The following is a 14,365-nucleotide window of genomic DNA, read 5'->3' as shown; positions in this document are numbered from 1 at the left end:
AGAGCAGGAGAATCGACGTTTTGGGCATGAGCCCTTCTTCAGCCCTTTCCTGAAGAAGGGCTCATGCCCGAAATGTCAATTCTCCTGCTCCTTGGATGCTGCCTGACCTGCTGTGCTTTTCCAGCAACACATTTTCAGACTCAATTCTCACACCTTTAAATGCATTGTCTGAGCTGAGATGTCATCTTTTTTATAAAACCTCAAGTCACATTCTTGAGATGACTTAAAAGATGTTCTGGCAGTTACACATTAATGAACCAATACCTGCACCCATTCTAAGAGATGAAAGACTTGACAGCAATCTAGGCTTGTTCAATATATTCCATCAGTTGCATGATACTGATCTTTTGATATACGTTCTGTGTCTTACAATGCTGCTCCACAGCTACCCGATGAAGGAGCAGCACTCAGAAAGCTAGTGCTTCCAAATAAACCTGTTGGACAACAACCTGGTATTGGGTGATTTCTTTTTAACTTTATCAACCCAGACTAATACCGACACCTCCACATCATTTCTAGTGAACACAGCCCAAACGTCCTGGTGCTGTCAGTAAACTTTACAATGCTGATGAAACAACGCAGTACCTGAAAGATTTACAATTTCTCACGATACTAGCTTCTCATTCACTGTTCCATCTGATACATGACATTGGAAACTCAGTGCAGGAGGCTGAAATGAAGGAGCAGCTTTAAACTAAAAATCTCTTGGAGCTCAAAGCTTTCAATAAGAGTCTGAGCCCGGCGGTAAGTTCAGGTAACCTTTATTGTGACTCAACTTAGTTACATCTTCAGATTCCCCCCTGCAAAAAGGCATAGACAAAGTAGCTGCTTTTTAAACAGCTCAAGATCAAAGCCCACACAAACCCCACTGTCTTTACTATTGGGCAGCACCAGGTTGTAATTGGATCCTTGGCACAGCCGTAATCCGGAGGAAGTATTGCCTCACTTAGCAATTTCAACCCATACCCTGTATCCTGGTAAGTTTCTCCCTGCTCATTTGCCAGTGGGGAGAGGGCAGTGTAGAGTCAACCAGACTGCTGTGGGTCTGGAGTCATGTGTAGGCCAGACCGAGTGAAGGATGAAGATGGAACGACTGAATGAATACTCTCCCACAATGGCGGTTCCCTTTCCTAACAAGGGAGAGAGTGAATCAGATGGGGGCTTTCTCCCCCGCACCACCCACTCCCTCTGCCATCTGTTGTGGTGGGATTCAAACCCGGGAGTCCCCGGAACCGGATTGATAGTCCAATCGATAATGGCACTCGGCCGTCACTCCTTCAATCCCCCTGCGATGGCACGTGAACTCGCTGGTGCTTCCGCAGGTGGGAGGAGCGGGCGAAGCCCTTCCCGCACTGAGAGCAGGTGAACGGCCTCTCCCCGGTGTGGATCCGCTGGTGCCTCAGCAGGGTGAAAGATGTGCTGAAGGCCTTCCCACACTCGGGGCAGCTGAAGGTCCTCTCCCCCGTGTGGACCCGCTGGTGGGCCAACAGGGTGAAAGATGTGCTGAAGGCCTTCCCGCACTCGGGGCAGCTGAAGGTCCTCTCCCCCGTGTGGACCCGCTCGTGGCTCCGCAGGTGGGAGGAGCAGATGAAGCCCTTCCCGCACTGAGAGCAGGTGAATGGCCTCTCCCTCGTGTGGATGCGCTGGTGGATCAGCAGGGTGGAGGAAGTGCTGAAGGCCTTCCCGCACTCAGGGCAGGTGAACGGCCTCTCCCCCGTGTGGACCCGCCGGTGGGCCAACAGGGCAGAGAAAAACATGAAGGCCTTCCCACAATCTGGGCAGTTGAAGGGCCTTTCCCCTGTGTGGTCCCGCTGGTGCGCCAGCAGGTGGGAGTAATGTCTGAAGGCCTTCCCGCAGTCGGTGCAGGGGAATGGCCTCTCCCCGGTGTGACTGCGCCGATGAATCTCCAGGGCAGACGGGAAACGGAAGCCTTTCCCACAGTCACCACACTTCCACGGTTTCGCCACGGGGCGGGATTCCTCAGGTTTCTCCATGGATGAAGCTTCAGCCACACACAATCGAACTTCCAGCCCCTTCCTGTCGTGAATTCCTCTTTCCAGGTTGAATAGCTGCTACACGCTCCACGCACAGTGCGCTGCAACAGTGGGGTCTCTCGTCCAGTCCCAGTGATGCTGAAAACATACTCACTCAGTCAGGAACCAAAAAGCTTTGATCCCTCTCAGAGAAATCAGTCGAAAATCGTTGCGGTCCTGGTGGACTGAGTGACTGTCAGACATTGACGGCGAAGTGAGGATCGCAAATGCTGGAGAGTCAGTCGAAAAATGTGGCACTGGAAAAGCACAGGGATGTCAGACAGCATCCGAGGAGCAGGAGGGTCAATGTTTTGGGCATAAGCCCTTCATCTGTTGATTGAGAAACTTCCACCATCAGATCTTCAAATACGCTGTAAAAAGAGATTACAAAAGCCATCACTGTCAGTGCAGGGTAGAAATTCTGAACAAGCAATTCTACTTTCTGTGGAATATTCTTTTCTTTTATTATTCCACAAAATGGAAAGCACCATCCCACTCTCTCTCCCCCTCTGTTCTCACTCCGCTCTAACTAATTCCCCTGCAGGCGCTGATTCAGGATCTTACAGGGGCAGAAAAAGCAAAAACATCAAGACTGACATCACTCTGAATTTTGGATACCACCACCTGAAAGTTAATATCTTTCACAACATTGGGATCCTGCTGAGGGTGAGCAGGTCTGATTTTGGGAAGCAAATACAATGTGTGTCAATTCAGGATGAACCTGCCACGCAGCTTCTTGAGGAACAACCAGACACAAAATGGTTAACATCCCTGGGAAGGGGAAGCAAAATGAGACATCAACGTCTTAACACTGACACCAGAGAGAAATTGAATATACTGACATGGCAAACATTAGTGGAAAGCCAGAGTCATAGAGGTATACAGTACAGAAACAGACCCTTCGATCCAACTCGTCTGTACCGACCAGATATCGTAAATCAATCTGGAACCGTTTGCTCACACGTGGCCCATAGCTGGGGTCATCCCCACCCCCCTGTCCTGAGACCTTGATGCCTCCAAGCTGACCTTCAAAGGTTTGTTTTTTCCCTCCATTCTTTCCCGGTTGTCTTTTGTAAGTTTTGAAAACTTTCCCAATCCTCTGAGTATAGGATTTGGGCAGTTGTGTTGTCGCAGTACAGGACATTGGTTAGGCCACATTTGGAACATTGCGCACAATTCTGGTTTCCTTCCTATCAGTAAGATGTTGTGAAACTTGAAAGGGCTCAGAAACATTTACAAGGATATTGCCAGGGTTGGAGGATTTGAGCTAAAGGGAGGCTAGGGCTGTTTTCCCTGGAGCGTTGGAGGCTAAGGGGTGACCTTATAGAGGTTTATAAAATCATGAAGGGCATGGATAGGATAAATAGGCAAAATCTTTTCCCTGCAGTGGGGGGAAGGGGAGGTCCAGAACAAGAGGGCATAGGTTTAAGGTGAGGGGGGGAAAGAAACAAAAGAGATCTGAGGGGCAACCTTTTCACACAGAGGGTAGTAAATGTATAGAATGAGCTGCAGGAGGAAGTGGTGGAGGCTGGTACAATTGCAACATTTAAAAGGCACCTGGATGGGTATATATGAATGGGAAGAGTTTGGAGGGATATGGGCTAGGTGCTGGCAGATGGGACTAGATTGCGATGGGATATCTGGTCGGCATGGACAAGTTGGACGGAAGGGTCTGTTTCCATGCTGTATATCTCTATGACTAGTTGGACTTAAGGGTCTGTTTCTGTACTGTATGACAACTGGCAGCGACTGATGTAGAAGGACGCTGAGGCTCCTTTGTCCATCCACACATCGTTCCTGATGAAGGGCTCGTACCCAAAAAGCCAACTGTCCTGCTCCTCAGATGCTGCCTAACCTACTGCTCTTCCAGTACCACACTTTTTGACCCTGATCTCCAGCATCTGCAGTTCTCACTTTCTCCACATCCAATTACATCTCCATTTAAACAATGCACTTCCTTTCTACTTTTTGTTTCCCACAGCAAAGGCTATAACTTCATATTGTGGTACTGCATTTGCCATGTGTTTGCCAGTTGTGGTCTTCTCTATATCGGGGAGAGCGAGCGCAAACTTGGGGAATGGTTCACTGAGCATCATATCTGGGTCCACAGAGCCGACCAGAGTTCCCAGTCACCACCCATTTCAATTCCCCTTCCCACCCCCTTTCTGACATTACCATCTTTGGCCTCCTCTATTGCCACAACGAATCAAACCGCAAACTGGAGGGACAACATCTTAATAGAGAAGGAAGTAAGCAATAAATAATAGACCCCTACAGAGTGCTGAGGAAAAAAGGGACCTTACTGTCCAAGTTCAGAGATCCCCAAAGGTATCAGTACAAGTAAAACGGGGAATGAGGAAGGCAGATGGATGGGTATGTGAATAGGTGGGGTTTAAAGGGATATGGGGAGAAAGTGAGGTCTGCAGACGCTGGAGATCAAAGCTGAAACTTTATTGCTGGAACAGCACAGCAGGTCAGGCAGCATCTAGGGAACAGAAGATTCGACGTTAGAAGGGCATGTGCCCGAAACGTCGAATCTTCTGTTCCCTAGATGCTGCCTGACCTGCTGTGCTGTTCCAGCAATAAAGTTTCAGCTTTAAAGGGATATGGGCCAAGTGCTGATAAATAAGATAGATTAATTTCAGATATCTAGTCAGCATGGACGAGATGGACTGTTTCTGTGCTGTACAGCTCTATGGCCATCCACTTCATTTTGAAATGTTTGCACTACCACTTGGAACATCCTGTTAGGGTTCAGAGAGTGCCAGGTCCTGACATCTCCTTCCTCATGTCTCCTATGTATTTTAAGTCAAAAATACCATTTGTATGTTCCTGGGTTAGTACTTTAAATACACAGACACATACAATATAATCAGAGTTTCTACTCGGTAGAGACAGTGATGATTTATTTCAACTTGCTAACAGGGTATCATAAGTGGAGGATCTGCAGACAGAAATCTTGGAAGAAATTCCATAACAAGATCTGACAGGGTCACTCAATATCATTGGGGGGTTGAATCTGGAAAGAGAAATCCATTCGACCTGCTTCAAAGAGGAACTACCAGTGAACTGAGCTTTAACTGGTTACACAGAATAAGTGTATGTGTCCCAGTGAACTGACAATGGGAAGGAGCTTTAACCAGTTACACAGACAGAGGGGCTGGGGCATTTATTTTACCCCTGGAGCATCAGAGCCTGAGGGGTGACCGTAGAGAGGTTTATAAAATCATGAGGGGCATAGATAGGGCAAATAGCCTAGGTCTTTTCCGCCCAGGGTGGGGGAGTCGAAAACTAGAAGGCATAGGTTTAAGGTGAGAAGGGAAAGATTTGAAAGGGACCTAAGGGACAACTTTTCATGCAGAGGGTTGTGCATGTATGGAATGAACTGCCAGAGGAAGTGGTGGAGGTGGGCACAATTGCAATGTTTAAGAGGCATTTGGTTGGGTATATGAATAGGAAGGGTTTGGAGGGATATGGCCTGGGTGCTGCCAGGGGGAATTAGATTGGATTGGAATATCTGGTCGGCATGGATGAGTTGGAGCGAAGGGTCTGTTTCTGTGCTGGTTATGCTAATCCCTGTGGCCTTATTCCAGATCGATCCATATCTGCAGGCAAGACACGACTGACTCCAACTGAGAGTCGCTCTGGTCACCGCCTCCGTACCCCTTGGAACGATTCGGCTCCCTTCTCAGTCCACGTCCACCACATGACCGAAGCAATGATTGGTTGTGTTCTTACTCTAATTAATGTTATGCGTGCCTTTCACTCCCAGGAGCGTGCGGCCTACAGCGATGTTCCCTCCCTTTCAGCCTTGTCACGGGTAGAGCCTGGTTTGTTGGTGCTCATCAAGAACTGGACTGGCAAAGGTCTCCAACCTCGTTGGGATGGCCCCTTCCAGGTTTTACCTCCCACCCCTACGGCGGTCCCAGTCGCTGGGCGCTCAGCTTGGGTCCAACTGCACCGTTGTAAATTGATTGACCCCACCAATCAAAAGTGCGGAAGAGGAGGAGAGAATCCTGGATCTCAACAAAAGGAGTGGACCCTGTCCAGTTGGGTTTTTGAATTTTGCTGTTGTTCTAATGTTAATCTTATTACAGATACTTGAACTAAGAGGAGGGACATGTGGGGGATCGCTTATCTCCTCACCTTTCTGATCACATACAACATCCTGATGGGGAACGCCACTAAGTATGGATGCAACCAGGAATGATCAGAGATTATCCACCGCCCATGCTGAGGAGATGTCGTCCAGTGCACCGGACCAGACGCCTTTGACGTGTGGAATGTGATGAAGATTGATTATTGCAATGGACCCTTACATCAGAAAGACCAGATGGTCCATCTGGACAGTAGAAATCAGTGGGAGTTACCATGTTGTTACCATTTTTTTTTATTTTACCTGCAGACGCAAGCCTAGTGAGGATAAAAATGATCAACTCAGGAACACCATCCCTTTTTGCAGGTCGGGCCAACTTGAGAAAAGGGAAGCCTGATAAGGGAAACTCCTCAATCCACAAACAACTTATTTATACAGGCGCACAGAACGCTATTCACCCCAGAGGCAGTAGTATGTTACTCCTCTCTATCAGAAGGTGACTTACTTGACCCATCCCCAGTCCCCGATTCCATTCTATTCATCAGACTTCCTCCTGCTGACCCTGTGAAGAGAAATATCACTTTCCAACAGCTCCGGTCTGTGTATACAAACAGCTGGTGTAACACTGGCTGGGGTACAGCAGGCCTTATGCTGCACATGGACCTGGAACGGAACCCTTCCCTTGCACATTTATAGGCCTTTTCTCTTTTCAGAATCTGATACTGTCACCAAGACCATGTACAATAGAGCTAAGGGAGAGCTCAATGGGAACAGCATTCTGAGGACCATTGTCTCCCATACAGTGCGAGTGCTCGAGTCACTTGGCCCATTTTTTTTTTTACAGCGCTCAAGCAACCCCTCTTGCAAAACGTCAACCCTTTCCTCCTGTCAACCTGACCAGACCCCCTGCTGTAACATTTCAGTAACCTATTTTGACAAACTCTCCGTAATATACACCAAACCAGACTATTATTTCTTCAGCTAAGGTAAAGCTACCAATTTCCTTGTCCTGGATGGCAAAGATGTCCCTCAGAAGGTCACTGTCGGAGCCGTTGTTCCCACAACAGTACCTTGTCCTGGCCAGTGGACAAGTCGATGGAACCTCCATCTGAGGAGGATGCAGCGGTTGGTCTCAGCCAACCTTGCTCCAACTGGAAGGATTCCAAAGAGTATGATCTCCAGGACAAACCAAGAGAGAGCTTTACAGGTCTGAGTTCTCAAAGGATTCCCTGGGCCACCTCAAATCTCCACTTTAACATGGGAGGTAGGACAAAATGGCTTCTGCTTGGCTAACTCGGTGGGACTGAGTCAGGCAGATACTCACGACTCAGAACAAACAAGATACCACAGACTGATATAAATCCAGTGAAAAAAACTGCAAATGTGAACCTAATCATCAATCGCAGAAGTAACGGTTTAATCCTAACCGCCAGACATGACAAATACGATTCCAAGAACAGGTTGTCTACAAGAAATTATGATAGATTAGATTATATTCCCTACAGTTTGGAAACAGGCCCTTCGGCCCAACCAGTCCACACTGACCCTCCAAAGAGTAACCCAGCCAGAACCATTTTCCCTCTGACTATTGCACCTAACATCATGGGCAATTTAGCATGGCCAATCCACCTGACCTGCACATCTTTGGACTCTGGGAGGAAACCGGATCACCCGGAGGAAACCCACGCAGACAGGGGGAGAATGTGCAAACTCCATACAGACGGTCACCCAAGGCTGGAATCGAACCTGGGACTGTGAGGCAGCAGTGCTAACCATTGAGCCACCGTGCCGCCCTAGGCTAAGTCAAAAATGCATGAGGACCTTGCGGGATCTGATTGGTTGTTACTATGTGACCATGCTCAATGTCTGACTCTAAACAATGTACATAAGTTCTATACAAACTCTGTAAAAGTTGGCGGATTCTTTTGGCACTCTAGGAGTACTCATCGGTGGCCCAGTGGTTCGCACTGCTGCCTCACAGCACCAGGTGTCCCAGGTTCGATTCCAGCCTCCGGGGGCTGGCTGTGTGGAGTTTGCACATTCTCCCCATGTCTGCATGGGTTTCCTCCAGGTGCTCTGGTTTCCTCCCACAATCCAAAGATATACAGTTTGGTGAATTGGCCATGCTAAATTGCCCATAATGTTAGGTGCATTAATTATAGGGAGATGGGTCTGGGTGAGCTACTCTTCAGAGGATAGGTGTGGACTGGTTGGGCCGATGGGCCTGTTTCCACACTGTTGGAATCTAATCCTTCTGGGCTGATCAGAGTCTACTGACCCGGCTGTATCAAAGAATAAACTATTGCTTGTATGATTGACAAAAGAGTCATTTCCAGGTGTGTTTATTGACCAATCCCAGAAATCCGAAGATCCGGACAGCAGTCCAGATCATCAGAACGACCAGATAGGAAACGGTTAATGTCTCCAGAATGTGGGGAGCAAAATAAGACACCAAGGCGTTAACACCAACACCAGGGAGAAACTGAACATACAGACGTGACAAACATTTGTGGCAAGCCAGAATCACAAATGTACAGCACAGAAACAGTCCCTTCAGTCCATGCTGACCAGATATCCTAAATCAATCTAGTCCCATTTGCCAGCACTTGGCCCATGTCCCTCTAAATGTTTCCCAACATATACCCATCCAGATACCTTTTAAAGGTTGTAATTGTACCAGCAGTCACCACTTCCTCTGGCAGCTCATTCTTTACACACACCACCCTCTGTGCATAGGAGTTGCCCCTGAGGTTTCTTTTAAATCTCAGCCTCACCCTAAACTATGAGCAATCCCAGATCAAAGATCTTGTCTATTTACCCTCGCCATGCCCCACATTGTTTTATACAAGGTTGTAGGGTCACCCCTGTGGGATATAGGTAAAGCAGTGTTACTTCTGCAACCATAATTGCTTCTGCAAGGTAAATGAACTAACGCCAGGGTATAATTGTTTCAGCCAAGAGTGGAGTTAACAAGAATGAAAGCAATGTGAAGGAAATATATAATTGCTTTTGTATTAGCTAAAATGTGCATACATGAAATGTGCCTGTAAACAATGGTGGATGTTACAGACAAACAGATAAAGGTGCTGTGAGGGAAGGGGGTGTAGGTTAAGCTAGATATGCTCGTAAAGCTATAACCATCTGTTTCCTGCTTCTGCAAAAACAAAAAAAAACACAATCAAAGAGGTCAGAAGGCTCAGTGTCGGCGAAAAATGGGAGGAAATGTTGCTTTCGCAAACACAGAAGCAGCTTGCAATGAAAGAGGATATACGCTAACACTTTGTTCACGCACAAAGCCGGATAAGGCAAGAAATAGACAAGAGTAATGGGCGCCACCGGGAAAGAATGGAGGGACAAACCGATCTTTTGCGGGTCAGCTTGGAACATCAGGGCAGGGGGGAATGGGAATGAGGGAAAGAAGCTGAATGTGCTGGAGGAAGAACAGAGGATGCAAAACCGGCTTGAAGCTGAAATGAGGAATATTGCATGTGATGTACTTGTACCTGTTGCAGTTACTGGTGGGAATCGGGTGCATTTTAAACATCAAAACAGAAAAGATATCCAGCCCTCCCCCTTCCCAATCTCTATCCTTCAGTCCCTCCTCACCCGGGTAACTAAGACACATACCTGAGTTTGCGGAGTCTGCTCCCTCCCTGCATTCACTCCAGTTGCTACAAGTGACCAATTTCCCCTCCTCCCATCTCTGTCTCCCTCCCAGGATGAAGAGTCGTCCTGAGTGCGGGAGATTCACTTTGAAACTGACAGGGCCACTTCCGCGTTGTGACGTCAATAAAGGACCGAGGAGCGGGACGAAACCAACAGCGGGACGCCGCACTGCGCATGCGCTGCACCTGCAGCAGACGGGGAGGAGAACACACTTTCGAAAAACCCCTCCCTTCAGAGAATCCCCACAGTGTGGAAGCAGGCCACTCGGCCTCACCGACCCTCCCAAGGGTCACCCACCCACAACCATTCCCCTGTCCCCATTGCTCTTCATTTATCCCTGAGTCATGCACCTTGCCTGCATATTTTGCCTAATTTAGCATGGGTAAAAACAATGACTGCAGATGCTGGAAAGCAGATTTTGGATTAGTGGTGCTGGAAGAGCACAGCAGTTCAGGCAGCATCCCAGGAGCAGCAAAATCGACGTTTCGGGCAAAAGCCCAACATCAGGAATAAAGCATAGCCAATCCACCCTCACCTGTACATCCCTAGGCACCATGGGTAATTTAGCACGGCCAATCCACCCTAACCTGCACATCCCTGGGCACGATGGGTATTTCAGCATGGCCAATCCACCCTAACCTGCACATCCCTGGGCACTATGGGTAATTTAGCATGGCCAATCCACTTTAGATTAGAGTGGTACTGGAAAAGCACAGCAGTTCAGGCAGCATCCGAGGAGCAGGAAAATCGACGCTTCGCACAAATGCCCTTCATCAGGAATAGAGGCAGGTTGCCTGCAGGGTAGTGAGATAACTGAGAGGGGGTGGGGTGGGGTGGGGTGGGGTGGGGGTGGGGAGAAAATAGCATAGAGTACAATGGGTAAATGGGGATGGGGTTGGAGGGGATAGGTCAGGGAAGAGGGTGGTGGAAGGTAGCAAAGAGTACGATGGGTGAATGGGGGTAGGGATTGATAGAGATAAATTTCAGGTTGTCAGTTGTATGTTGATTTTAATGAATATAAAGGGTCTTTTAAGAAATAGTTTTAAGCTAAGAAATTACTTGTAGCTGACCACAAAAAAAAGGGCAGCAGGGGCATTTCGCAATAAGCTCATAGTTTGTAGGTCTGCTTTTTGGACTATCAAGATAGTAAAGGATGATCTCAGAAGTCAGACGGTTAGATAAGAGGAACTGGACAAAGTAACAGGAAGGCTGTAACGAACAAGGACAGCCAAATAAGGCAGATTTAAAGAAAAACAAGCGAGGTAATTAATAAGTATGATAGGCTTAAGCTTGGGTGCAGGGAATTACCAAATGAAGGAATAACGGGTGCAAGTAATAACCAAATAAAGTGATAGAATGAAATAGATACGTTAGGGCCCGTGTGTCCTTGAAGAAGGAGCACGCGGTGTCCACCAACACCCTGGAGTTATTCAGGGAGAGGTGGGCGCCGCAGGGAGTGGAGTGCATCATTTCTCCCTCCAACTCTATTTTGATTTAGTCCGTTCCCTCCCCTTCACTGTTTTGATCACACAGCACTGCCCTTTGATGTGAAGGGCAGTGTTTGTCACTGGCCACCCGGGTGTTTTCCTATCTTCCTGGTGGTGGAAATTGAATAAAGATTTGTGCACTTTGTGTCTTTCACTGTGTCTCACACCTGCACACACACACACCATGGGAAAAAATAATATAATGAAATAGACACTTATGATAGGTTTATTGCTCAGTGTAGGGTGTTGAGAGAGCCCTCAGAAAAGTATAAAAAGCTCTGTATTTTACTGTCGGGTATGACTCTCTTCATAAAGCCACCCATTTTGCAAGATGTTCGAATAAATGTGCTGCTTCGGAACTCTTTGACTCGGACTGAAAATTATTGATTAAGTGGGGTTTGTTTCTCACAGCACTATTTAGCATGGCCAATCCACCCTAACATGCACATCCCTGGGCACTATGGGTAATTCAACATGGCCAATCCACTTTTGATTAGAGTGGTGCTGGAAAAGCACAGCAGTTCAGGCAGCATCCGAGGAGCAGGAAAATCGACGTTTCGGGCAAAAGCCCTTCATCAGGAATAGAGCCTGCAGGGTGCAGAGATAAATGAGAGGAGGGTGGGGGTGGGGAGAGATAAATGAGAGGAGGGTGAGGGTGGGGGTGGGGAGAAAGTAGCATAGAGTACAATAGGTGAATGGGGGTGGGGATGGAGGGGATAGGTCAGAGAGGAGGGTGGGGGAGGTAGCAAAGAGTACAATGGGTGAATGGGGATGGGAATGAAGGTGATAGGTCAGACAGGAGGGTGGAGTGGCCTGTTCGGATCTGAACTCTGCTTGGTTAAAGGTGGTCCGGAGTCCGTGTAGGATGAGTTGGTTACGGAGGCGGCACTGAGGAAGCAAATGTGGCTGTGGTAGCGAGTCTGTTTCAGGACATGATTGAAGAGCTTCAGGGCAGAGGAAATGACCTGGGAGTTGCAGTGGGAGAGGGATTCCTTGAGATTCTTGTAGATAGAGGAGGAAACCTTCTTCAATGCAGGCATCCTTGCAAGAGGATTCACAGTAGGGTTAAAATCAACTAGGTAAAAACAAGGACTGCAGATACTAGAAACCAGATTCTAGAATCACACAACTCCAGGCTGTAGTCCAACAAGCTTCTTTGGAAGCAGTAACTTTTGGAGTTCTGCCTCTTCATCAGGTGGTTGTGGAGGATAAGATCCTAAGGCACAATTTAGAGCAAAACATTCCAGCGTCCTGCCACTGAAATGGTATATTGAACAAACCTGGATTGTTAAGTCTTCCACCTTTTCAAATAGGTTGCAGGTCTCATTACAATGTAAATCCCAGAATTTCTTGTTGTCACCTTCTCGAGATAACAAGGTTTTATAGTAAAAGCTCACATCTCAGCTCAGACAATGCATTAAAGGTGTGAGGTCAGAGTCTGTCTGTATCCCAATCTTGAGTCGGACTGGTTCTGTTTCCAAAGTCGAATTTACAAACTATTACATGTATTGACTGCCTGCAGATATTTCCTTAAAAAAATGCACATAGAATATATCTGCAAATATACATCTCCCCCCCCCCCCCCCCCCCCCCCGCCACACACACACACACACACACACACACGCACAAGTTTGTTGAGTGAATTCGTACTTGGAGAATTATGTCTTACTTTGCTCAAAAACTGCATGAATCCATGTAAGATTCTGTAAATCAGTTTAACCATTGTGGCACAGAGTCTCACACAGGGGAACTCACACCTTCAATACATTATCTGGGCTGACGCAACACCAATTGGTAAAGTTCACTTGAGGATTTAACTATTTTAAAAGGTTTTCTGATTTACATTTGAAAGAACTGAAACTATCATGGTCATTCGAACAGATGAGAGACTTAACAAACAATCCACGTCTTTTTCAATATATAGTTACAGTTACATCACACTATAAACTGTTGCTATAAATTCTGTGTCTTACAATTTTATATTCCACAATCTCCTGATGAAGGAGCTGCACTCCGAAAGCTACTGCTTCCAATTAAACTTGTTGGACAGAATTTCTCAACCATACCAATCCTGGGAGACTGCTATTTCTTGTTTACTTCATAATGAACAAACATTAAGCACGACCCCCTATTTATTTCTAATTTTGTTTCATTTTTCTTATTTAATTCTCTTCGATGATGTGGGAGAATTGTTAGATTTGGGTCAGCCATTTGGTCACATATTAAAGCCTGGAAACCATTTTGAATCTCAGCTTAGTGCCTGCTTGTTAAAGTTTGTGTTTCCCAGGCTCAGCGGAGACGGTTGGCCTTGCAGCTGTGCTGCTTCTGATAAACAAATTCTTTCCCGACATGGGGCTTTATTTCCATCCCCCACAGTTGGCGAGTCAGGCAGGAGATACCCTGGTCCTGCCAGGTCACCGGCCGATATCCTTTGAGAGATGAAATATAGAGGGTGGTTGCTGCTTTTGTTGGGTCCAAAATAAAGAGGAAAGCTGGCCAGGGACAAAAGTGCTGTTAGAAATGTTGATACAATTCTCCCTACTCAGCCACAAGATACGAGTGAGAGAACTCAACAGGGTCCTAGCGTCTGGACGTAATGTTGCTGAGAGCACTTGTGCTTTACAAAGTTAGTAATAATGAATTTGCTTACCCCAGGGTTACGAGAGGTGAAACCCTATTTGATAAGCCCAGGACCCACACTGAGGTCCGTGGCATGCTTCAAGGTGCCCCCGATCTGTTTGAGTGCCCAATGTTAGTTTTAATTGACGAGTAGAAATCTGAAGTATAATTGCTCGCTTCAGGACGTCCAGACTTGAATGAATTTGGCACACAGGACACATTGGGCAACTATTAACTGAGACATGTAGAAAGTTGAAGAGTGTTACAGAGAGAGAGGCGCGCAGGCAGAGGCGGGCATAAGCGGGCAGAGAGAGGGGGGGGCGCAGGCAGGCAGAGAGAGAGAGAGAGAGGTGCAGGCAGGCAGAGAGAGAGAGAGAGTGAGAGGCGCAGGCAGGCAGAGAGAGAAAAAAAAGAGAGCCGCAGGCAGGCAGACAGAGAGAGCTTCATTCCTGATGAAGGGCTTT

The 14,365-nt window shown here is 47.3% G+C and overlaps 1 protein-coding gene across 1 annotated transcript in view; it reads right to left on the bottom strand.

Annotated features, from left to right (window-relative positions):
• LOC148143556 (uncharacterized) overlaps nt 1-14,365 on the bottom strand; it is a 188,550-nt gene that overhangs the window by 18,643 nt on the left and 155,542 nt on the right. Inside the window, exon 4 of the mRNA XM_087975239.1 lies at nt 1,305-1,904. Coding sequence (XP_087831365.1) covers nt 1,305-1,904 — 600 coding nt within the window. The remainder of the gene's footprint in view (nt 1-1,304; nt 1,905-14,365) is intronic.

This window comes from Chiloscyllium plagiosum, unplaced genomic scaffold (assembly GCF_037043375.1).
Source record: "Chiloscyllium plagiosum isolate Xiang-an unplaced genomic scaffold, Cpla_swu_hap1 HiC_scaffold_27, whole genome shotgun sequence".
Lineage (NCBI taxonomy): Eukaryota > Metazoa > Chordata > Chondrichthyes > Orectolobiformes > Hemiscylliidae > Chiloscyllium > Chiloscyllium plagiosum.
The sequence above is the reverse complement of the archived record's forward strand: the minus strand, read 5'-3'. Positions and strand labels throughout refer to the sequence as shown.